Raw genomic sequence first — 25,682 nt, forward strand, 5'->3', positions numbered from 1 at the left:
TCAAGGACATCCTTAAAAGTTAGGCATTGAGCAGCTATTTGCTTACAGACTAACTCATCCATCTAGAGATTGATCTCTGCCAAATTCTCCAAGATTCTGTTACTCTGTTATTTATGAGGAGCCGTGCGTTCATGTTTCAGAAATTACCAACCCGTCAGCACTGATGGGTATGTATTTGTCTTGCTCACTCAGTGGCAAGAAATATACATAATAAATTCTTAGGAATGTTATCTCTTTCATCTAGAGCCAAAACAACTGCTGCATTATTGATTGGCCATAGAATCTGTTCATAGGGAGAAGGAAATACCACCAGTTAAAAACAAGGAGGACTTGAACACTTCTGTGTTTCCACGATCAGAGAAGCGCTCAAGTTCCACACCTGGGAGGCTCTGGCAGGAGGCTCGTGAGTCTGAGGCCAGCCTTTAGCTACACAGCATGCTCCAGGCTAGCCTAAGATACATTTAAAAATAAGTTACACATGAGAATCAAAATAAGAAAGTGTTTCAAGCCGGGCGTGGAGGCCCATGCCTTTAATCCCAGCACTCGGGAGACAGAGGCAGGCGGATCGCTGTGAGTTCAAGGCCAGCCTGGTCTACAAAGTGAGTCCAGGATGGCCAAGGCTACACAGAGAAACTCTCTCGAAAAACCAAAAAAAAAAAAAAAGAGAGAGAGAAAGAAAGAAAGAAAGTGTTTCATGACTAAGAAACTGTTTCTGAATACTTTTCCATTATTTTAATTCAACTACTTATTTCTTTTTTCTTTTTCTTTTTCTTTTTCTTTTTTTGGTTTTTCGAGACAGGGTCTCTCTGTGTAGCCTTGGCTGTCCTGGACTCGCTTTGTAGTCCAGGCTGGCCTCGAACTCACATCGATCCGCCTGCCTCTGCCTCCTGAGTGCTGGGATTAAGGGACGATGGCAGCAGATTCATTCCCAGCCTCTTCCCTTTAAATCAGTGGTTCTCAACTTCCTAATGCTGTGACCCTTTAATACAATTCCTCATGTTGTGCTGACCCTAACCAAAAACTTATTGCTACTCCATAATTCTAACTTTGCTACTTTTATAAGCAGTAATGTAAAGATCTGGTAGGTAACACACCTCCTCAGGGGGGTTGAGACATATAGATTGAGAACCAGTTTTAAATGAACTTACTGTACTTTCACACTTTAAGGTAGAACTTACTAGCATCTGCCTTTGTATTATCAAACCATCATATAAAGAATTACTTTAAACCATAAAACAGAACTGTACATTCATTTCCATTGTTGGCCGTTTAATAAGGGCTGAAGGCTGCTATCATTCCAAGTGTTTCAAATCTTATTTCTTTAATGCTTAAAAAAAAAAAAAAGCACATTATCTATTTCATTGCCAATGAAGAAGTTCCAAAAGATATTTTTAGAAGTTACACCAGCATGAACTACCTCTTTTTGAGAAACTATTAAGGAGGGAAAACAGATGAGTTAAGTCAAAATACATTGCTAAAAGAAATAGGAGTGGCCAAGTAGCTGCTAGGTGACAGTCCACTAACACTTTTACAAGGATAAACAAAGTATAGATAAATACTTGCATAAAAACAAAGTATAGATGAATAAGTTAATGTAATATGCAATGCATTACATCAAATAAATAAGGTAGCCTTTTATCTCCTCAGGCTAGCTGCTTGAGCTTGCTCTGTTAGGTTGCACCACAGTGGAAATCATCGATTAGAGGTGATACATTCATTCATCACTCAATCCCTAGAAAGAGCTTCTTCTTCAAACAGATATACATTAACAAAGAGATCCACAGGGAAAGTTTGGAGCACTCAGTCCTGAATGGGATGTGTGCAGAACAGGAGGCAGAAAGATTGTAGGAGCCACACATGGTGAATGACTCCACGGAACCAACGTCTTCCATACACAACAGGACTTAGACCCCTATAACGCAGAGACTGTGACACCACAGGTAAGATCTATACAGATTCAAACCAGGCAAAACCCCAGCATAAAGAAGAGGAAATGGGTACAAGGACCTACCCCTAACCAAGAAGGTGTTGGGAGAGAGAAAACCAGGTCCCCCACCCTGACCCCAATGGGTGTCACTGGGTGTTATCAACCACTGCGGGCCAGGTCCCATGCCCATGAATAATTGGCCAACACAACACAGACACCATGTTTTTGTAGGGGAGTAGGGATGCTTTTGTGTTTTGTTTTATTTTTGTCATATTGGGTTTTTGTTTGTTTTGATTTTCATTTTGGAGGCTGGTTTGGAGGGAGGGAGGGAGGGAGAGAGAGAGAGAGAGAGAGAGAGAGAGAGAGAGAGAGAGAGAGAGAGAGAGAAAGACACAGAGAGAGAGAGAGAGACAGACAGAGAGAGAGAGACAGAGAGAGGGAGAGAACATGAAGTTGGGTGAATAGAGAGAATGGGAGGATCTGGGAGGAGTTGGAGCCATAATTCAAATAGATTGTATGAAAAAATGGATTAAAACATAAACTTGAAAAAAAAAAAGACAATTCTTTGCTATGGGAACCAGGAACAGAGAAGAAAGCAGGGTAAATGAAGGTTCAAGATCTCTTAAAAAGAGTATGCTTGGCTCCAACTTTTTAAGATTAGAGTAACAGCTTCCAAACAGAAGTCAAAATAAAGTAGACAAAGGAAAATCTTCATTGAAAACCAACTCTGATGTGAATTCTAAACCAAAGTTAGACACATTTTTCTCTTGGCCAGTGCTACAGCTTCTGAGATAGCTCCCAAGGACCCAACTGCCCATGGGTGCTTGGCAAAGCATGGAGCTCTGCTAATGCTGTTAAAGTGCTGTCCGTGTTACACCAGGTATTTGCTGTGAACACTTTTTGGGTTTGCTCGTTTCTTTGCTGTTTTTTAGTAAACTAGGATGTTTGTTCTGGGCATTCTGACTCATGAATTGGACACTACTAGGCCTCTTCTTGGTGCTCGGTGGCCTAGAGTGAAGGTAGGGAGACCAACAGCCCGTCCCTGGCAGCCAGCTGGAGCATCCTCATGGCAACTGGCTGCTTTGCAAATAACGAAACGTCCAGTCTTCTGGCTTCATAGGCAGGCTGCTTGACTCACTTTTCATCGGGAGATGCATTGTTGAACTGACTCCTGACACAGCACAACTAGACCCATTAGAAGCCTTCTCACAGGTGGCCTTTCCTTCCTTGGTTTTTATGATCAGGAGTAGAGCAGGCTGAGGTAGAGAGACAGCAGAAGTAATAGACACCAAGCAACAGCAAGGGTGAGCTGACGGGGTTGAGAGTGACTGGGAGCACAAATGGAAGATAAGAGGCCAGAAACGACAGGCCTTCCTCACTGGAAGAGTTCCAGGGAAATGTCAAGTACTAAGGGAAAAGGATACCAACACCGTAGGCCCAAGGGCCACACAGAGCAGAGTGCCCACTACTGACCCCTGCTCACGCGCTAATGGAAGCAGACACTGCCTGCTGCCACTCACTCACCATTGCTGGAAGCAAAGGATTGTATTAGCCACCTAGTGCAGGGCCACTGCTGCCTAAATCCCAGCACAATAAGCCTCCAAGCTAAGCACCCAGAGGTGTAAATCTCTGGCCTCTAACATCTGGGACAATATGGTGAACAGGGTAAAAATCCACAAGGAACTGAATGCTGCCAAAAATCATGCAAGTGAACATGAAAATGGATCTTTTTTCAAGTCTAGCTATCAGGTAAGAGAGGTAAGACCATGGCCCCAAGAGACATCTCGGCCATAACCTGTGAGAGATCCTGTGCCAGAGAAGCCAGTAGAGCCAACCCGAGTGCTGACCTACACAGTGTTGACACCAAGAAATGGCTGCTTTTTGTTTATTTTATTTTATTTTTTGGATTTTTGAGACAGGGTCTTCTCTGCGTAGCCCTGCCTGTCCTGGACTTGCTTTGTAGACCAGGTTGGCCTCGAACTCACAGTGATCTGCCTGCTTCTGCCTCCCGAGTGCTGGGATTAAAGGCGTGCGCCACCACGCCTGGCATGGCTGCGTTTTGAATCTTGAGAGTTTAGGATAGTTACTTCCACAGCAACAGCTAAGTGCATACAGCCTCCTTCTCCTTTTTGAACTTACTGAATTAGTCTTGTCTATGATGAGGCCTACAGCTCTCTTACAACAATTCTGCCTCTACGTGTTCCACTAGCTTCAAAAGGAATGTGATTTCTTTAAAAAGCACAGTATCCAAATAAGCCTGAACCTCCTTCCACAAAGCCTTGAAACCATCAGCGTGTGAAAGATTCTAGAAGACTGCTTATACAACACACAAATAATATTCCTGAATAACTCCAATATGAAAGTGAACTTGAGAGAGATATATCCTGACTCTAGGACAGCTAAGGATGTGCTTGTGGGAACTACATTCACAGTTCTATGAAGAAATCCAATGTTCTCCTAAATGTGAAATATAGAAAAATAATTACATTTTAATATGCTAAGAATGTAACAAAATAGATAATATTCCCAAAAGAGTAAGACATAAAACAAGGACTTTTCTATGAAGTATAGTTTAGAAGAATCCACAAATAGCAGTTTGATGGATCTAGAAAGAAAGCACACCAATTTAAGCATCCTCGACTGATGAAAGGGTCCCTGTTGTAGCCCATCACATGTATGATTTATTCTACTCACCATCACTGTTGTGAAACTTTCCTTATTAGATGTAGCTCATGTTTATTGCTGCATTAACATTCCAATACATGAATAGAAGACAAGTTCATTGTTCCTTCTACCACCAGTGGACACTTGGGATATTTTTAAACTTCTTGCTTTATGAATACTAGGCACATTTTTAGGCTGAGGATGTAGTGAGCTGGCAGAGAGCTTGCATGCAGAATTAGACCTGAGGTTCTGGGCTAGACATGCGTAAGTTGGGTATAGTACTACACACCTACAACCCTAATACTCCAGATGTAGGCAGGAAGATCGAGGCCATCTTCAGCTACAAAACGAGCCCCAGGCTAGCTCGGGATTTGTGAGGCACCCTGTTTTTAAAAACAAATAAACTAACTAACTAAAAACAAAACTAAAAGCAGAAGAGTGATTATAAAATTTCAAGAACCCTTCTTACATTGCTCTTCTGTGATACACAGTTCTAATAGAAACACACACACAGGTGTCGGATTACTTCAGCTTTGGACGATCGCTGCTAAAACTCCAAAATAATGCACTCACTATAGCCCACCACTGATGGCTAAGGGTTTGGGTTGCTCGTCTGCCATCCTGACAGCAGCTTAGAGGCATTTCACTGAAGTGCTAACAAGAATTTAACAACATTTTATCCCCTATTTATACATAATCAAAGTATTCTCATTCTTGAAAAACAAACCAAAAACCAATGAAAACAAATAAACAAAATGCATATAATCCTGGTACTTCTGGAGTGCTAGCAATGTTCATTTTCTTAACTGAGATGGTAGTGAGATATCTGTTCAACTTACATGACCTGGACATTAGAACTGTTAAAGATATGACAGCAGCTATGATGACCATCTTACTGAAGTAAAGTACCGTCTGGATGAATGAAAAGGCAGTTGTTTCAATAAATACACCGAAAAAGCAAAGAGCCAAATGGAGATTTCATAATTGAAATATATAACTTAAAAGATTTTTAAAGGAAACTAAATGGGGTTAACAGCAAGACTGAGATAAAATTGGGACAAATCAGTGAATTTTAAGATAATCTAGTAAATTATCTAATCAGAAAAAGAGAAAAACCATTTTCAACAAACCCTTGGAGATCTTTGTGACAATGTCAAAAAGCCTAATGCCTAAGTAACTGGAGGTGTAGGCCATGAGAAGACAGAAAAGAAGGCAAATATTATGGCAGTCAAAAAAGGCATATTATACACAAGGGGTAATAGTTTATACAGCACCGCCTGTTTATTTAGAAACTATGAAGGCAACTCAGGATCCCATTCCTGTGAAAACAGCAACAATGAGAAAGCTCCACTTCTGGTGAAAATGAAGTAACAGAAACAACCAAACCCCAGAAAGAACACAGGAAGCAACTGTCCTGAATTCCCCAGCCATAGCAGGACAAAAGACAGATTCCTGTTGAAGAAGGGAACCAACAAGCTATGGCTTACAATTATTCTGAGGTCAGCCCAGCAAAAGATCAGGGCGGCAACGGAACCCCAGATAGAGCACAGATCTCTCCCTCAGCTAGGCAAGTTTAAGTTCAGAAAGACAGGAGCAGCAAGCATTCCCTGGGAAGGGCAGTAGAGGAGAAAGAGAGCACTGGCACAACTGGCATAGGTAAAGGAAGGGGTTGAGAGGAGCACCCCTCACTTAGCCACGTGGAGAGTCTAAGGATTCGCACCATGTGTGTTCAGACACAGAGGGTATCTCCACACCAGGGAGTAACAGGACCGGGTCACACTCAGCCTAGGGCTGCCTGCCAGATCTCAGAAGCACAAACGAAAGGCATTAAACTCTTTACAATAAAAGGTTCATCACTACTTATGCAGCTAAAATGTCGCACACCCTTCAAAGGAACATTCAGAGTGAGTGGCATTCAATCAAAAGTTACTAGGCTGGCAAGAAACTAGAAAACTCTCCATGTAAATAGGAAAATAAGTCAACTGAAACGAGCCCAGAGCTGGCAAAGCTGCCGGAGTTAAGAAGGTATCAGAACTGACTGCTACAAGTTCAAAGTTGGTGTGGACAATACACAGAGGTGCCTATCAGATTTTTTAAATGCTATAATTTAGACATGAGAGATGCACTGAATGGAGTCAACACTAGTTTAGGTTGGTGAGTTTAAAAGATAGTTTTTAAATGAACTGAGCATTAGTGAGATTTAGTAAAAATATAGTTATATTTGTATAACTGGAGTGCTCAAAAAAATGTAAGAATATTTGAAGAAATGGATGGCCTCAAATCCTCTAAATGTGACCTAAGAGTTAAAATGACAAATCTAAGAATCTCAGTGACCCTCAAATGGAAGAAAATAGGGAGAAAAAGCAGTAAACGACACTGTGATCAACTCATTCAAAATTAATGATGAAGAAAACTCTGGAGTTTGCAGAGGATGGAGCACTGTTTGGAAGTAAGTGTAACGAAGTACGGACACATGTGACAGCACGGGCAGATGAACAATAAAATTAAAAAGCCAGACACAAAGTCAGACGCCTATTGCAGGCTTCCATTTAGAGAGCTATCCACAAAGTCAGCCAAAGTATACACAGTGTGTCAGCGCTGCCAGAGGCGGGGAGAACTTGGGATGAAGGAATGCCTTTATCAGTAAAATGTATCTTTTTCACATTATGATTTTTCTGGACTTAGAAAATGACAAATCGTAATTCTGAAGAAGTCACTGAACTTCTAAACATTTTTAAAGAGTGAACTTTATGCATGTGGATGGCATAGCAACAAAATGGAGATTAAAGTGATAGAAATACACTGAGGAGATTGCTAGACTAACATACTTTGACTCCACCAGAATAAGTGTAAAAAATACCAGATTGAGCAGTTATAAATCTGCAAAGTTTTAAGTAAAAGAACAACAAAATTTAATTACTGCATTTAAATGTTTTAAATGTAGGTGCTACAGAAGGTGAGACAGCTATTGTAAGAATAGAAATGGAACTGTTAAGCTATCAAATCTTTTCCCTATCAGCTGGCAGAAAGACGCTGTCTCAGCCTGATGCGATGAGAGACAGAAGATGAATCACTGCTTGTGGAAACCAATTTATTTAGTCCCTCCGAGTGGCTGTTATTTATGACTTGTCAACACATGCTGTTAGTGCAATTAAACAGAAAAATCTGAAATTCTCTTTCAACAGCCCCACCCTTTACTTAAAAAAAATAGGCAAACTTAGAACATGAAAATCATATGTGAAGTTCACTGTGCTTTTTATCATTTTGCTGAGCTGTCATCACATATCTGCAGCATTCATCGCTATGGCTTGTTGGATTTAAATGATCCGAGAGACCACTGTAAAAATATGCATGAGAACTTTCCACTTCAAGACAACAACAAATATCCAAATGTAAAATAATGTACTGATAGAATGTTTGTTGAAAGCCTGAGGCAGCAGGCTCAAGGCTAGTGAAAAGCATGATTACTTAACTGTTGTGTGGACAAATTCTTGCAGGTAAAGTATTCTGCCCATACTTGTTACTTGCAAAATGCATTATGAAATTTCAATTTGACTAGGCCGCCAAACCATTTGCGTGAGTGTACACACACACACACACACACACACACACACACACACACACACACACACACCTTATCCATAGGATTATAAATACCAGACCTAAAATAGCAACTATTTCCATGGAAAAATATTTAGGAGAGCAAGAGAGTTGTAAGCAGTATTTGTTTATTGTGTTACTTATCTGCCACTTATAACAGCATTGAACTTATACCTTTATTTATTTGCTTTTTTTTTAAGGGGCATCGATTTTTCTTATCTATTTTATGCATACAAATGTTTTGCCTACATGTGTGTGTGTATTCATCACATGTGTTCGTGGTACCCAGGAAATCAGAAGAGGGCATCATATTCCTTGGAGCTGAAGCTATGGATGGTTGTAAACCAACACATAGGTGCTGAGAACAAAACTTGGATCCTCTGCAAGAGCAGCAAGTGATCTTAACCACTGAGCCATCTCCTCAACCCTGTTTTGTAGAGGAGTTTTCATCCAGAAACATGGCTGCTTTGGCATCCAAAGACCTTCTCGGTCTTTATGATCCGGCCAGAATGCAGACATGCCTTGGATTACAGTATGATCTGGCTGGAATACAGACACACCCTTAGCTCACACCTTTAACATGAAACAGTGTAGGTAAGGTTGGTTTCTAGAAGAAAGCAAACACGCTTGAAAATGATGTCTAATTGAGAACCAGACAAAATGACAAATCAGAGAAAGATTTGACAGAATGAATTAGACATAGGACTCTTTCAAAGATGGAGGTGGGGATGGGGAGGGGGGTGGGACTTAAGATAACAGAGTGGGGGTTGTGGGGAAGGCAGTTTTACCAGGAAAGTTTTACAGAAACAGGTCAAAGAAAGAACAGCTAGACACAGGTAAAGACAGAATGAGCCAGAGAATAAGGAGCCAGAAGATTAGAACACATTGCCAAAGTTAGTATGAGGCCAAGCAGCAATTCAGTCAGAAACTGAGAGGAGCCAGTTTGAATCAGTCAGCTTAGAGAGGAGTGTGAGCCATAACTGTTGAGTTGGACCAGCCAGCCAGAGTTCAGAAAGAGCTTATTCAGCAGTAAGTCTCAGAGGCTAAGAACACTCTGGGCCTAGATTAGATTGTACAGAGGCTAGAAGCTTCCAGGACTAGGACTAGGTTACCAGACAGAGGCTGTAAGCCTCCAAGATGACCATTACATCAGGAAAACAAAAGACACTTTTACACTCTTGTTTTGTTTTGGAGACATGATCACACTGATTTGCCTGGAACTTGTATTTATTCAGGCTGACCTTGAACTTAGAGAGATTCCCCTGCCTCAGCCTCCTTAGTGCTAGAATTACAAGAGGCGTGCACCATTATGCTTGTGTTAATTTATACCTCTACAGCACCAAATCCAGCACTCAAGTTCTGGACCTCTGGAGTCTTCAGTGGTGCACACACACTTTAAATGGCATCAAGAGACTAAGTACCCCAAGTACACAGCCCGTTTTGTTCATTCTATTGTGGTGTAGCCCTAGCTATCCTGGAATTCACTCTGTAGACCAGGCTGGCCTCCAACTCAGAGATCCTCCTGCCTCTGCTGATTAAAGGCAGTCACCACCTTTCATTGTATTCTTTCAGTGAAAGGGGATCCACCCCACTGTTCCCACTGTTGTGATCCCAACCAGACTCAACTCAAATTCAAAAACGTCTAAATGTATTCAATTGTGTTTTCAAGTAGCTGCCTGAAGTTGATGCCACATTTACCTAATAAATCAAGAACTTGAATAAAGTCTCAACAAAACATTTTTACAACAGAACCTATTTGCCAAAATTGCTCATGAATCCCACTTCTTGCAGCCTGACTCATTAGAAATACCAATTACCATGTGATATGTGTTATGAAACTTAGAGCAAGTGTAATTCCTGTGGAATGCTGTTTGCCTTTACTTTCCCAGAACCAGCATCATACTCTGTCATGCCTGTCACTACAAATGTCACTTCTCACCGTCTGTGTCGCCCAACACTTCTCACCTTCCACATTCATTGAACCTGAAGCATAAGCAACTATAATTAGCATATACTTTAGAATACGGACTTTGTAATTTCTCAGTGATATGTAGGACATCTTGATATCTTAAAGATATCGATCAGCCCCATGGTTTTCTTATTTGTGCAAATGTTTTCTCCCCAGGTTGTAGCTTGTCTTTTTTTGTTTTATTTCTTACTTGGAAAATAGAGTCTCATATATGAATCCGTGTGTGTACATACATATCAATATGTAATTTATTTAGTGAAAAAGGTTGCATAAAATTAATTTAACTAAGATTATAATTTAGAAATAAAAAGTACTACAACTATTTAGCTATATCTAGGTAGGGCTCTTTAGCCTTATCTTTTGTCCAAATAAGTTACAAAAATCCACAATATTACAAAGAAATCAGGAATTAAGGAAACAAAGCTTTTCTAGAAAAAAAAATTCTTGCACTTCAAAATGAATGAAAATTCTAGCTGGGTGTGGTGGTGCCTGCCTTTAATCTCAGCACTCAGGAAGCAGAAGCGGGCAGATCTCTGTGAGTTTGAGAGCAGCCTACTCTACAAAGAGAGTTCCAGACAGCCAGAGCTGTTACAAAGAGAAATCGTGTCTTGAAAACAAAACAAGAATATTCATGTACTTTGAGAACCAAAACTCATTTGTGGAAGACAGATACAAAGAAGAACTATATTTGAGTAACTACATGCACTGAAATGATTGTGGGGTGACAAAAGCCTTAGTCTTCAAATTCAAATAAATATCTACAATTCAAAATGAATATTAAAAATCAGTTTAGTCTATTCATAAAAACCAGTTAAATGTGATATTTGAAACTAGATCTCATCTAATAAAGAACAAAACAAACACCGTTGAGCTGGGAAGAAGACTCAGTGGTGAGGAGCAGAGCCTGCTCTTCAAAGGACCAGGTGCTCTCTCAACACCCACATGGAGCAGTGCACACCGCCTGTGACTCCAGCTCCAGGGGAGCAGATGTTTCCTTCTGGCCTCTGTGGGCACTGCACTCATGTGCACAAGCCAAACCCATAGCCAACAGCAATACATATAGTTTAAGACAAATTCCTGGGCCCAAAGCCTGAGAGGTATCTCAGCAGGTAAAGTCTGCACAGCTGAGTTAGATCTGGAGAGAACCGGTTCCCAGCTGTCTTCTCATCTCCACATGCACAAATAAATATAATACCGCTAAAATTTTTAAAAATCTATGATTATAAAACTTCTACCTAAAAATTAAAAGACAAGTTTTAAATAAAGTTCATAATAGAGCTTTATTTCAAAAAAAAATTTTAATTATATTGTTCTTAACATTTTTATGAAGGTCATTGTGGATGTGGGTGTGAAGATGTATACATACATATTCTCATGAGTGTGGTAGTCAGAGGTCACTCACGTTGTCTTTAAACACAAGCTTTCCCATAGGTGTAGAGATTGCCAAGCAGAGCAGGCTGGGCTGGGCTTGATAGTCAGTGAGCCTAAGGGATCTGCCCAGCTTTGCCTCCCAACCCTGGGGTTACAGGCACGCACCACCACATCCAGCTTTTAGAATATGGGCTTTGGGAAGTTAACTCGCATCCTCTTCTTGGGTGAGCTATCTCCCCAGCTACTTTCTTAATATTTACAAATTGAGAACACAACAAAAGGGTTTTGGTTTTTGTTTTCAATGATCATTTAAGAGAAAAAGGTGAGCCAAACAGTGGCAGTGCATGCCTTTAACCCCAGCTGGAGGCAGAGGTCGGAGGATCTCTGAGTTCCAGGCCAGGTTGGTCTACAGAGTGAGTTCCAGGACAGCTAAGGGTACACAGAGATACCCTGTCTCAAAAAACAAACAAAACAAAACAAAACAAACAAACAAACTCAATCGGTCCTGCAATTCAGACTTTCCCAAACAGGACTTTACTTAAGCCTGGAATTTCTCAACATTTAGAAACTGGGCCACAAATGCTATTCCTAGCTTGTTTAACCATTTCCCCAATTTTATTTGGACCCCTACAAAGGTATCATTCATGCCAAATCAGGAGGAAGAAACCTCATGAGAACGACACCCCCCACCTCATTTTCCTTTAGTGGGGTCGGGTAGGTGTTTGGTTGCTTTCTTGGGCTATAGATATTTATTTTCATTGGGAGTTGGATATAAGTTAGTATTGATCTTATTCAGAGAGAAAATAAGGTTGGACTTAGAGATGTCTTTCTTTTCCTTTATCTTTCTTTCTTAGGTTTGAAGACAGGGGTTGAAAAGAAAGAAGGGGGAATATAGAAACATATAGGAATGGTAGGATAAAAAGTAGGTTACTGAATCTACTTCTCAACTTAAGGCCTTAATTGTTACACACAAGGTTATTTTTAATTCACTGGTATAGAACTTTGTATACTGATACAAAATAAGTTTAATTTTGATACATTGGTATAGAATTCAAATTTAAGGTTATCCTTCATATACATTATATATATTTCTACTCTAATATGAACTATTATAACCATTCAACTCCACCATAATACAAGGTTTACTTCCAATACTTTGAAAGTGCTATATCAGGCTGCTTAGGATAATTAAATAATACAAATTAATTGTTAGTTGATCAAATCATGGTCATGTCAACTACTAGTCTAGTTTTATCATAAGAATATACATTCTAGGTTTAAGAGATAGACATGATTCTATAGATAGATAAGGTAAAATAGTTAGATATGGTCTTCAAAAACCTCAGAGACCTACAGAATATGGCATTTAAAGATGCTTTTATTATTTTAAAGATTCTTTGACAGTAAGACAGGTTAACTCCTGGGAACACCCAGCCTGCCTCACAGAAGATGATGAGCATCAGTGAACCTCCTTATAGAAATGGCTTCAAACGTGACAAACAAGCCATTGGAAAAAATGCCCTCGGTTCTGCTACAGACAGAATTCTGTCTAAAAATGGGCAAGCTTGGATGCAGGCAGAGTGGATGGCCAAACTCTGCCAAGAGAGGGTAAGCAAGTCCTCAATAGTTCCTGTCTCGCAAATACGTCTGTCAGCTATATTGGGCCAGAAGGCTGAAGATGATGCTCCACCATTAATGAGAGTTTTGAGTGACTGTTCAGGCAGCAAATGGTCTCTGTCACTTTTTCATTTTGGAAGCTGCTAACCTGCACTCCCTGTTTACTCAGATGTTAATTTTATCCCTTCTCAAGTCTCTGATGGGGTTGAAGACCAAATAGTTTAGTCTTACAATTAAACTTAGTTGTTTAAGGGTTAAGATGTTTTTAGGTCTAGATAGATGGTTTAAGTTGATAGAGATGAGATATGAGAGATATTGATTTGCATCCTGAATTTTAGACTCAGCAAAATAGGAAAGATGTTTTCTTCAAAGTTGCTAAATACAAATAGCCAAATAACTATGAATGTAACATTTATATAATTCCTAATTGTCTCGTGGTTCTTCCTGCTGTATGTAGTTTATTTTATCCATGTGTAATAATATAAATGTGTGTTAAAATAGAAAAATAATGTAAAAAAAAAATAAAAAGGAAAAAACTTAAACAAAACAACAACAAAACAAACAAAAGTAAAAAGACTGACAAAGTAGAAAGGCGTTACTAGTGGGGTGAGGAAAAGGGGGAAAGGAGAACAGACAGAGGAAGGGCGGCTTCAAAACAGGCTAATGTGGTTAACTACCTCCCCTAAATCTCTCTTCACAACGTTCCATGCGCTCTATACACAGGCAAACCAATCAAAATTCTATTTTTTAACAACTGCTCAAAAATAAAGGCAAATAATTTCAAACCAATTAGCAATAAACTGTGTTTAGCACTGGTGATTTACAGATTTGCTTTTAGAGAAACCATAATTTAAAGTTCCTGAATTCCACAACAATATACTTAATTAAAGGTTAATTTTGAGGGTTCAAAAATAACTATCAACAGCATATCTATCCATAATTAAGAACTATCAAGCTTTAAGAAAACAATTAGCATTGGTTCATATATCAGTGGAGTCATGAAAACCAAGTATTGTCAAATGTCCGTGTAACACACTCTAACTGGTAGAGAAGGGTTTCATTTCCTCAACATAGAAAACTCTAAGTTACATGAGAGAGATTGTTTTTATTGCCACACAGACTGAAATTCATATTCTGACAAAACAGATTTTCAATTCAGACAGACAAGATTTTCCACCTATGGACTGAGTGGGTGGGTAGTGAGGTTAACCTAAGAACGAGCACTAATCGACAGTGGGATGGTGGTTAGTTGTCTTCCGCGCATTTGTAACCATGCAGTGTTTAGTTGGTCCTTGTGTTCTCCAGTGAGTAGAGCAGCAATCTGATAAACTACTGCAAAACAAAACGCGTCTCTTAAAGGCTGCAGAGCACTTAAGTACTCAGTTTACATATTTTATTGTTAATAACAGGAAAGAACTACAAATATGATATTTGACAAGAAAATGCGATATTTTTAATGTTGAAATTTGGCTGGTAATGAGGAAACACAAGAAAATTTTTTCTCTTTCTACACATTGCAGATTTGTTATAGAAATAAAAAAGGTTTACATAATAAGTCAAAGTCCCCATACTCAAATTGCAATTTCATATCTTAGTGTTACTGATTTTCTTTCACATGTGCTAATAGCACAAAAAGCTATTATATCAATGTTTAACAATAAAACAATCATTTTGAAGTTAAGCTATCATTTCCACTAAGAATTAGAGATAAAAAGTGTGCCATGCTTTCTGAGGCTTCTAGAATCTTTTTTTAGGCAGAGATGTCTTTTGTTTGGATGGTCTTTAGTTTTCCTTCTAACCATGTTATATTATAATAAGTCAACAAACATTATGGGCAGTAATACAAATTTATATTATTTTGGTGATTCTAAATATTACCCAAGAAATGGAGCCTTATTTTAAAATCCCATACTAAAAGTGTTTACTTGGGGCAAATCTATTACAAGACTTCTCGATCTTTTTTAACTCTGACAAATAAACATGCACTCTACATAGAAGACATATTAAAACAGAATAATGAGCAAATATTAAAAACAACTTACCTTTTAACAGTGACAATGAATTCTAGTCTCTTAAATTTTCTAACAGAACATTGAAATATTGGTCCTTTGAAATCTGTGAAGCTACAGGGCTTAAATCTGAAGCACTTTCTACTTTACAATCAAAAGGCCTATTTCCTGCCTGGCTACTGTGGAGCCTCCTACCCTGTCTCCCTCCCACCCTATAAGCCACCTCTCCTTCTCCTTCAGAATCTCGCTCCTCAGATCTACCAGACAGACCCTACGCCTCCGGATCCGATGCCCTTCTCAGTATCCATGCAGCTTCCCATGATCTCCTGTCCCCAACAGCCAACTGACTTGGAGAGCACAGCAAAGGCAGCAGAGGACAGCAAGGAGTGACTCATAAGAAAGCCGTAGCCTTCAAGACCACCTCCACAAGAAAAGAACAATGGCTCATCCCTCTCCCGAACACTGTGTGAGCCTACACTGCACGAAGAGGTTTATTAGAGCAAAAGAAAGACACACTTAACAAGGCAATTCAGATGCACAAGTACAAAGGTAAGAGCAAGAGACACACGCACCCGCACCCGCACACGCACGTGCACAAATAAAACTGGCACTCCCAAAAGTTACTCCTAAGTAATAAATGCTGGTGAGAATTATGTGGAAGATCTTCCAGAGACAGACGTCAAAAGAATGATTTTCACTATGTTCAGACAACTCGAAGAGTATATAAATATACTTCAAGAGACAAAACCGATAAGCTGAATGAAATGTGGAGGCCAATCCTAGTACAAGACCAGAATTCAGTGACGAGGCGTATACACTGAAATGATGCTAGAAATGAAAATGTCAGTTACATGAAAACCTGGGTGGGCAGCCTCACCAAAGGAATAGACCACATGGGTAACAGTGCTTGCGGACAGTGTGGAGGAACTGGATCATTTAGTAAAGCCTAATATAAACATAAAAAAGCAAAACAAAACCCCTGAGTGGGACACAGAAGAGTTTTGGGATACCATGAAAAGATCTAACCTTCAAAGGAGGTGCACAGAAAAGGTGGATACTACCATAAGATAGATCTAGAGAAAGTTTTGGTAAAACCATAGAAGGAAATTCACAGATGTCTCCAGAGACCTACAAAACACTAAATAAGACAGGCCAGAAAAGAAACTCTCCACAAGAGATTACAGTTAAGACATTAGAAGCACAGAATAAACAGAGCATTAACAATGACCGCACACATGCACCTCACATGACTGCCGTGATCCTCCTGGGAGGATCATAAGCTGATGTACTAAGAAGGAGGATCTTGATGTCCAAACTGGACCAGCAGCACCAACCGAGGCACAAGTTCTTCTAGAACCACTACCTTATAGACGTAAATATTTCATGTCAGCTTACAAAGGGAATATTCATAAGATAACGACAGCAAAATCTCTAGGAAGTTAAAATGTGATTTTTCTTTATTACAGAAAATACTGGGAAAAAATTAGAAAGTAGAAGGAAAAATGAAAACTAAAAGTAATAAAATGAATTTTAAAATCAGATAGCCCATAAAAACATGTAAGTCCAAAACTGAGAGGAAACACTTACCCAAGCAATAAGTCTTAAAAGAGCTTCCCAGAGCTGAATGGCATGCAAACCCACACCCTGACACTTCATCGGGCAACTGCTGAATAGAGGACAAAGAGCAGACTTTGAAAGCTTGTGAAGGAAGAGACAACACACATTAAGGCTCAAAGATCAGGTGACAAATGGACTCTCAAAAGCTTCAGAGCAAGCACTTCCAACTTACACTTCTTCCCTCATATGAACTTTTGGTAAGGCTTGTACAGAGCTGAGCCATACTGAGTTACACCAATAACCAAAGCATTAGAACGTCCGTGCAGTCTTTCAACAGAAGCTGCCAGAATAGGTGTGTCATCAAAACGGGGAGCAAAAAAAGCCAGAATATGACAGATTGCTCAGAAAATGGAGATCCAATGTAAGAGGTAAAAGCAGACCAATCCAGCCCATCACAGAACATGAGTTAGTAGAAATGACAGAAGAAAAAAGAAAAAATAATAAATACAATCCAATGTGTCTCTGAATCTAATTCAGACTTACATTTGGGTACAATTAGTGTCTGCTATATAGAACCCTCAAAAGTGAAGCAATAATGCAATCATATTAACAAAAGGTGGGCGAGTCGATATGAGGAGGATAAGGAGTGTTTAGGAAAAAGGTATAGGAACGAAAGTTTCATCTTTATATTCCATAGTAGAGCAACAAATAAAATAAAGAGCAGAAATACAGAGAACAGTATAAGAATCTGTATCTTGTGATACAGAGACAAGTATCACAAGACAGTGAAAGATTTGAAAGTGGTTAACTCTGGGTAGTGACTGTTGGGGATAAAAAAGAAAAAAAAATAAAAATAAAAAAAACCCTTTTTTTCACTATAAGCTTTGGAAGGGAAAAAATACAGTATGCTATAGTTTCCATTTGTGTGTGTGTGTGTGTGTGTGTGTGTGTGTGTGTGTGTGCTTCATGAGTTGCTTTGTGTATATGTGCATGTATCTTGTTTTGTTTTTTTCTTTGTTCTGGTTTGTTGTTGTTTGTCTATTTTCTAAAAAGAGATAAAGACAGGGTGTGTTTGTGGATAGGAAGGCGGAGCGATCTGGGAGGAGTTGTGGGAGGGAAAACCATGACCAGAATATATTACATGAGAAAAAAAATTCAATTAAATGAAAACCTCAACTTGAAATTACTTACAGTAAATAAAATAGTATTCTGAAAATGGTCTATGTTTATGGCTAAAAGTAAGTAATTATGAACAATATACCTACCAAGAGATTCTGACAGTGAGGACTTTAATTGGGTAAAGAAAAAAGTCACAACTAGACTGTAGTTCATACCAAGGAGCAGCAAGAACTAAGGATGACAACTGCTCTGTTTTAAACTGAAGGAGAAAGGGAATGGAGGAGAAACACCTGAACTTGTGAGCTCTGTTTCTAACCTACACTGTACAGTCTACCATAGACAATTGTAGCTGCAAGAAATTATATGCACAGCTAACAACACATTTCATTCATCTTACGGCTGTTTGGACAGGGTTACATAGCTGCTCAGTGCAGAATACGAACCCTTCATTCTTTTTTTTTTTTTTTTTTTTAAAGATTTATTAATTTATTATGTATACAGTGTTCTGGCGAGTATACCTGCTCACCAGAAGAGGGCACCAGATCTCATTACAGATGGTTATGAGCCATCATGTGGTCACTGGGAGTTGAACTCAGGGCCTCTAGAAGAGCAAGACAGTGCTCTTAACCCCTGAGCCATCTCTCCAGCCCGAACCCTTCATTCTTTAACCCTCATGTTCATCACACAATGTGTCTTTTTTTACAGCACATCTGTATGAATGTACTCAAGTTCACCTATGTGAGGCTGGAGGTCACCCTAGGAAGCTGCTTCCACTGCTCCCTAACCTACTGAGGCAGGGTCTCTGGGATTTGAACCCAGAGCTCACCTGTACACAGTCTAAGTAGCCAGCCTGCTCTGGTGATCAACTGTCTCCAACTTCCAAGCGCTGGATGGTGAATCGATCTCTCCCCCAACCTCATCCCCACGCTCTCTCTCTCTCACACACACTTACATGGACTTGAGTGACCCAAATTCAAGTTCTTATGTTTGTGTGACAGGCCCTTCATCTATGGACCTACATCTCAAGCTAATAATGCATCTTAATTACTAAATATTAAATACACCAAGGGCTTATTAGTAATAATGAGCACTTTTTAAAAAGGGGGGATTCAGGCAGGCCCAGTGGCATGTGCCTACAGCTCCAGTACTGAGGAAGTTGAAGCAACAGAGGGACGGCCATGGATTTAAGGCCTGCCTGAGCTAATGGTTCAAAGACAGCGTGGGCTCCATAGCAAAACTGTGTCTTGGTTCAGCCAAATGCTACCAGCCTGAAAACCTGTTTCAATCCCCAGAACCCACAGGGTGGAAGGAGAAAAATGATTCCTCAAAGCGGTGCTCTACACACACAATTAAGTGTGTGTCCCCCAACACAAAATAATTGAAAATTTTAATTAAAAATTTTCATCTCAAAAAGTGTATACTAGAGCTGGAGAGGTGGTTGAGTGGGTAAGGTATACACTGCCCTTGAAGAGGATCCCAGTTGGGTTCCCAGCACCCACATAAAGCTACCCACAACGGCCTGTAACTCTAGCTCCAAGAGTTCCACAGGCACCTCTGTCCACATGCACACAACCACATATAACTGAAGATAGTGAAACATTTTTAAAGTCTATTTGAATATAAGATGAAAATGTAAAACTACGAAGATGGCCGCCAACTTCACTAACCATGCTGTTGTGTGGTAATGTCTGCCAACAGTGTCTGAAGAACATAGTCATCTTATGACAAGATGTATTGCCTACCACCCCTTCTTAAATATGAAAAGTTCATATTGAGCTGATCCCTGAGGAATTCTCCCAGTTCCTTTATCCTATACCTGGTGTAATAAGGCCCTACATGCTTGGAACTGGTCTTATCTTCTATTTTCTATACAAAGAAATAAATGAAATTAATCCAGAGACCCTCTTGACCCTATCAGTAGCAGGATTAATTGACTATATGATTAAAAATTATAGTGTCTCTATTGGAGAATTTGATAAACTTAGTGAGTAAAACAGTGCTCACAGTGCTCACCTAGAAGTAAAGGAAGTGGTCATCAAAGGAATTCAGGATACAACTACCATGGAGAAGGCACTAATTCAGAGGCAGGACTACCTCTGCCGTGCTGAGGGATGGCGCTGCCACGGCCTTGGAGGTCACTTACCAGCAACAGCTTCACAGGAGTACCGGTGCATGGGCTACATAGACTAGGAGGTAGAGAGTCACCATGCCCACCTTATGTCTGTACAGGATATAATGTGGCAAAGGGACCAAGAGTGCACAATAGTCTGGGTAGAGCACATGGCGCAGAGCATCTCTGCACTGCAGGCGAAGGTGAGGACTGCCAAGTGCACTGCAGTGCCAAGCTGTGGGCACGTGACTGTATCTATCTCAATCGAGACAGCCAGAGAGTTCACTCATGGGAACTGCTCTGCGTGACAGTATCTTTCTGTACTGCTGGTTAGTGAAATCACAATGATTAAGATTCAGTTAGTGGCTTAAGCCCACTGCCCAGTCAGGTATTTCTGATCCTTGTACTGCACTGGAAGTTGTTTGGGTTTGAATGAGCAATTTGCAGCAACTTTCTGGCTGGCTAAAATGATCAAGTTATAGTTTACACTTGTAACCATACTATCTTGCAATAAATTGACAAGCAAAATGGGAAAAAAAGTAAATGTAATCCAAGATGATAGTTTTGCTAAAGCACTGATGTTTTTTAGTTTGTGAGACAAGTTAGCATAGTCAGGGAAAAGTAACTGTAGCTTCTTTTCTTAATATATATATTTATTTTGAACTGAGAAATTTTAACTGTCTAAATTGTAGCTTCACTAATGTGTTGCTAGATTGAAAATGGAAATAAAAGGTGCATAACTTTCTGTATTTGTATTGCTGTTCAAACTATGGAGAATTCCCTCATTCACATAAGTGATCATGGCCTGGGATCTAATGTGTGATTCAAAACAAGATTTGACATAAAACTTATACTATACAGCTTAGTGATTCTAAGGAGTTGGTAGCGTTCTACAGATGCTTTACTTAAGACAACTGCTCATTAATGCTGAGAACCATCGTCAGCTGCCACAGCATTCAAACTCTGGGGGCAAAGTGGGACATGGTAGTACACACCATTAATCCCTGGAGGTTTAAATGGGTAAGTGGAGGCAGAAGGCGAGCAAGCTAGGGGTAGCCTGGACTACAAGCCAGATAACATACCCAAAATAGGAATACATCCCTCGCCTTTAATTCCAGCACTCGGGAGGCAGAGGTAGGTGGACCTCTATGAGTTCAAAGCCAGCCTGGTCTACAACGTAAGTCTAGGACAGCCAAGACTACAAGAGAAGCCCTATCTGGAAAAACCTTTTAAAAATTAATCATCATGATCATGATCATCATCATCATCATCTCTGCACAAACAAAAATAACATAAAAAGCACATTTGGGTCATTTTCTTAGTCATGTTAGAACTACTTGACATTAAATGGAAATGTTGGTCTTTTTTACATTTAATTACTAGTTAAATGTCACCCAAGGATTTTTCTCACTTTAACATAAGAATTACACATATAAAGAAACGGTACCCACATGTTCATTATCAGTCTGCTTCATGCACAGAATCTCTATAGAGACATGCAGTGACTGTCCCTGAGTTGGGGTTGTGTGGTAGCAGTAGAATTACATGTTATTTTTCTATTACAACATTTCTAATACGAAAGTTCCTATTTTTTACAGCCAATCCATTTGCAGGAAGCTCTCAATATTTCAATGTGGAAAATGGAAATATTTTTAAGCAAGCATCTAATATCTTTAAAACACCCAGTTCATTCTTTCTCACATTTCCTACTTCAATTAAATATCTTCTACAGCAAATAGACTAAATTGAACAGACACACAAGGCATTAGGAGCAGTAAATGAAATTCAGAGAGGCTTTTCTACTCTTGTATATTTAGTCACACAAATGCAATCTGCTGTGGTTATAATTAGTAAGCAGTAATAGTTACTCTGTATTGCTTCATTATTTTAACATTTACTTTAGAATAGAAAAATCATTTTACTATAGCCAATGCTTGCTCATACTGAAGCACTGACAACGAATGTTCACTACTAAAATCACATCCATGTTTACAGGTCTCAGACAACTATTTCATGTGACAAAGGCTTCTGTGCTTCATTAAATTTAGACAGGGGGAAAATGAGAGGATTATTTAAAGACGTGTTCAGCAGCAATAAATACATCTGCAACACCAATGGCTTATAAATGTGTCTTCTGTGTACCTAAAATCTCTCAAAATCAACATATAACGAGGTTAGCTAATCAAAGACAATCCCTGCAAGCTGTGTGAAGAGGAGCTTCCATATTAGCTCACTAGAGCACGCCTTATAAGGAAGATACACCAAAACATGTTATCAGATACAAAAACAGCTCCAAATTTCTATTTTAGAAAAAAGTCATTTATTTTAAGGGACTCTACCAAAATTTATTTTGGTATCAAACAAGTGTAACTAATAATGAAGCAAAAGATAACTATAACGTGGCAAGGTGCTAATTTGTTTATTAAAAAGTATACAAAATTAGCTTAATTACAGCATCAACTTATCAAAGGTTCTTAAAGTCAATTTTGCTTTTGGAAAAGTATCAAGTCTTCATATCCAGAATAACAGCCTTCATTATTTTAATTTATGGAACTATACATCAGATCTTCAAACAATGATGTCCAATGAAACCCTGTGTCATAATTTATTATCCCTTTCATGATAGCTTGGAATGTAAATGAAATTTTTCTTTTTTAATTGAAGGAGAAAATGTGAACAAAATACTTCCCCAAAGAACCAAGCATTTGTCAAAATGCCTTGTTCCTGGAATTAAACATGAACAAATTAACTTTACATTGCTAAAAAAATAGCCTTAAGTTGAGTTTTGTCTTTATTTAAAAAAGCTTTTAAAGCAATTTCAGATCTCTCAGCCTGACAACAAAACAGTTCATTAGTTTTATCTGGGAAACTCACATCCACAAAGGCATCCTCAAACAATACATATCTTTAAAGTATATATACACAAAACTAAAGTCCTTAAACTGTTAACAAATCTAGGAGCAATAATTTAATATTTTATTGAAAAATACAGGTAGCCTTAAGAGAAACATGCTTGGTCAATCTTTCTTAAAGCTTTTGAGTTTGTTACTCAAACATTTAAAAACAAAGAAAAAATTATTCTGACTGCTTCCTGTTGGCTTTTAAGATATCAATTTACAGACATAACTAAAGGAATACCAGGGTATTCAATCATATTTGCCATGAATTTAAACACTCATCTATAATCTATAATATAAAAGTAAAAAATAGATATAATTTCAGCCTAAGATGAGCTTCCTAATGTTTTACATGAAAGTATCACATGAGACCTCAAACAAATGTCAGATGCAAAATTATATGGCATGGCTTCATTCAAACACACACAAAAGTCAAGTCAGGAAACTAGGCTGGCTTCTTTAGGTCACCAGCTTTCATGAGCGCCTTAATTGCCCTTGCCCTCATCTCAAGTTCTAGAAGCTCCAGTTGCTGCGCGGAAGGCTGAACATCTTCTGGAGGAGGAACAGTCAGGGTGGCCGCTTTCGGTTCCTTTGGGCTCGACTCTGCCAGTCCCAAAATCTCATTCACACTCTTTTCAATGTCCTTCTGCATGTCAGCTATCTGAGCAGCTTCCCTCTGAGCTGTACTCTCTGGGAGCCCTGAAGCAGCAGCAGCAGTGGCAGCAGCAGTGGCAGCAGTAGCGGCGGCAGCGGCGGCGGCGGCTTCTTCATTGCTTGGGCCTTCTATATCGCTGTCATAAGCATCTGCATTTATACTGAGTACATCACTATCTTCCCCTTTGCCTGAAACAAACAAAAAAAAGGGGGGGTGGGGGTGGGGGAGAACCATGTAACTAACCCAAATCCCTGGGTCAACATTTTCTTCTATTTAATGAAGAGGTTGCCCTGACCTACCCCCAACTACAAAGACCCAAGTTCATCTGTAATCCTTATTGCACTCACTTCTTTCCTGACTCTTCAACTTGAATAACAAAAGCATATTTCATGTATATCCTAGAGTAGTTATTATTCCAATTTGGTGAAACACAGAACATTGGGAAATTTAGTCCATCATATGGAGTTCCCTTGATCAATTTTCCTAATGAAAATATCATAATGTCTTATACCACAATGAAGTTTATACATTACAATATCAAGGCTCATGTTGAAATTCTTTTAAGTAGACTATTACTGGAGAAATACAGTTTCACCCTAGAGAATATTTAAAACACTTTGCTTTGTGGACTAGAAAGAGGGAAAAATGTTCTTTCTGTACGTCACTTATCCCACATCGTCTCATAAACTTATTCAAGCATTTGGTTCTGAATCAATAAATTAAAGAATGTCTAAGGCTACTACCTAAGATAAAAACGAGCCTTCATTTTAAATTAATAAAGTTGGTATACAATTATTTTAATAGCAATGTTGTAAGCTCTGATGTCAAGAACTTGGTGTAAATGCAGATGGCGGCTCCCCATGAACCGTCGTGGTCGTGGACAGTGCCTGGCTCCAGACACTCTCTACAATTCTGAGTGTTCGAGTATTACTCTAACTTATTCATATTAAGGAATAAACACGTTTTTATTTAAAAACTAATTCTCAAACCCTTGGCTTTAATGCCTTTCCAATAATGGGGAAAACTTATTTATGAAACATTGATAGACAAATGAGAACAACTGTTAACAAAATGAACAGGAAAAAAAATAATTCAATCTCATTTGCTTTATAACACACACTTTACTGACCTTAACCCATATCATTTTAATTAGAAAGCCACTTCCAACTCTAAAATTAAAGTTACGTATGTGTGTGTGTATATATATATATATACATATACACACGCACACATATATTGCTTTGTTGCCACAAATAGAATATGTAAAAAGGTTGCAATTTTAATATTCTAAAGAGCATTCACATATCTCCACCAGAAAATAAGAATTTACAAACAGCAAGAAAATAATTACAGCAAAATAAATAAGCCCTCTGTTTTATGAAATGTTTGATAGAAATATTCTAACTTGAGATAAAAAACAAACATAAGAAAGCGTGTGCTGTGTTGTTGAAAGCCTCAAATAATCACTGTGCAGGTGGGCCACTTGGGGGTCACCTACAATCACACTGGTTTGCCATCCGTGCTACAGGGCATCTTGCTCTGCCCCCTCTGTTCTTTCTTTTGTCTTGCCTCTCTCTGTTTCCTGCCACAGGCTCCCACTGCCACGAAGCTGTCTCACAGCAGGCCTGGAAACATGGAGCTAAGTCTTTCAGACTAGACTGGATGCTTGAAACAACTTACAAGATCAAAGACGTAATTTTAGCTTACAGGTTCAGAGACTTCAGCACATGAATACAAGGCACATAGAGAAGAACGAGAAGAGGGCCAGGGACACAGTGTCTCCTGGGACAAATCCCAACTGGCCTGCTTCCAGTGACTGAGCACTTAAAGTTGCACAAGCTCTCCAAACAGCATCCACGTGGGACTAAGGGCACAGCACATGACTCTGCGGGACAGTCCACACTCATATCCGATGCTCTTTTTCCCCCTCGGGAGGAAGATGGCTTTCAAACACTTTTCTGGGCCTAAGAAGTGCAAAACTAGACACACTTCCCCTTAATTTGAACAGGTTTTTAAAAATCTGTTTATACAGGCTTATTTATGAAGCTCAAGAGCCACTCTGCCCTGAACTCACATAATAAAATGCTTTGTAAAATCAAGACTGCCAGAGATTCAGGACCAAAATGTTCATAAATGCAGCCTCAGTATCTCAAAGGACAAAAACTTATTCAAGAAAAATTTGAGTGT

At 39.2% G+C, this 25,682-nt stretch overlaps 1 protein-coding gene across 3 annotated transcripts in view; it reads right to left on the reverse strand.

The window, feature by feature from the left end:
- Window positions 1-25,682, reverse strand: part of Caap1 (caspase activity and apoptosis inhibitor 1) — a 93,035-nt gene that overhangs the window by 18,595 nt on the left and 48,758 nt on the right. For 2 of the 3 annotated variants that reach the window (XM_051164238.1, XM_051164265.1), the window contains exon 6: window positions 22,738-23,683. The exons of the other annotated variant lie outside the window; for it this stretch is intronic. In XM_051164238.1, coding sequence (XP_051020195.1) covers window positions 23,286-23,683 — 398 coding nt within the window. In that variant the 3' untranslated portion in view covers window positions 22,738-23,285. Of the gene's footprint in view, window positions 1-22,737; window positions 23,684-25,682 lie in introns of those variants that run through there. 3 annotated transcript variants of the gene reach the window in all.

The sequence above is a fragment of the Acomys russatus genome, chromosome 2, assembly GCF_903995435.1.
Source record: "Acomys russatus chromosome 2, mAcoRus1.1, whole genome shotgun sequence".
Classification (NCBI taxonomy): domain Eukaryota; kingdom Metazoa; phylum Chordata; class Mammalia; order Rodentia; family Muridae; genus Acomys; species Acomys russatus.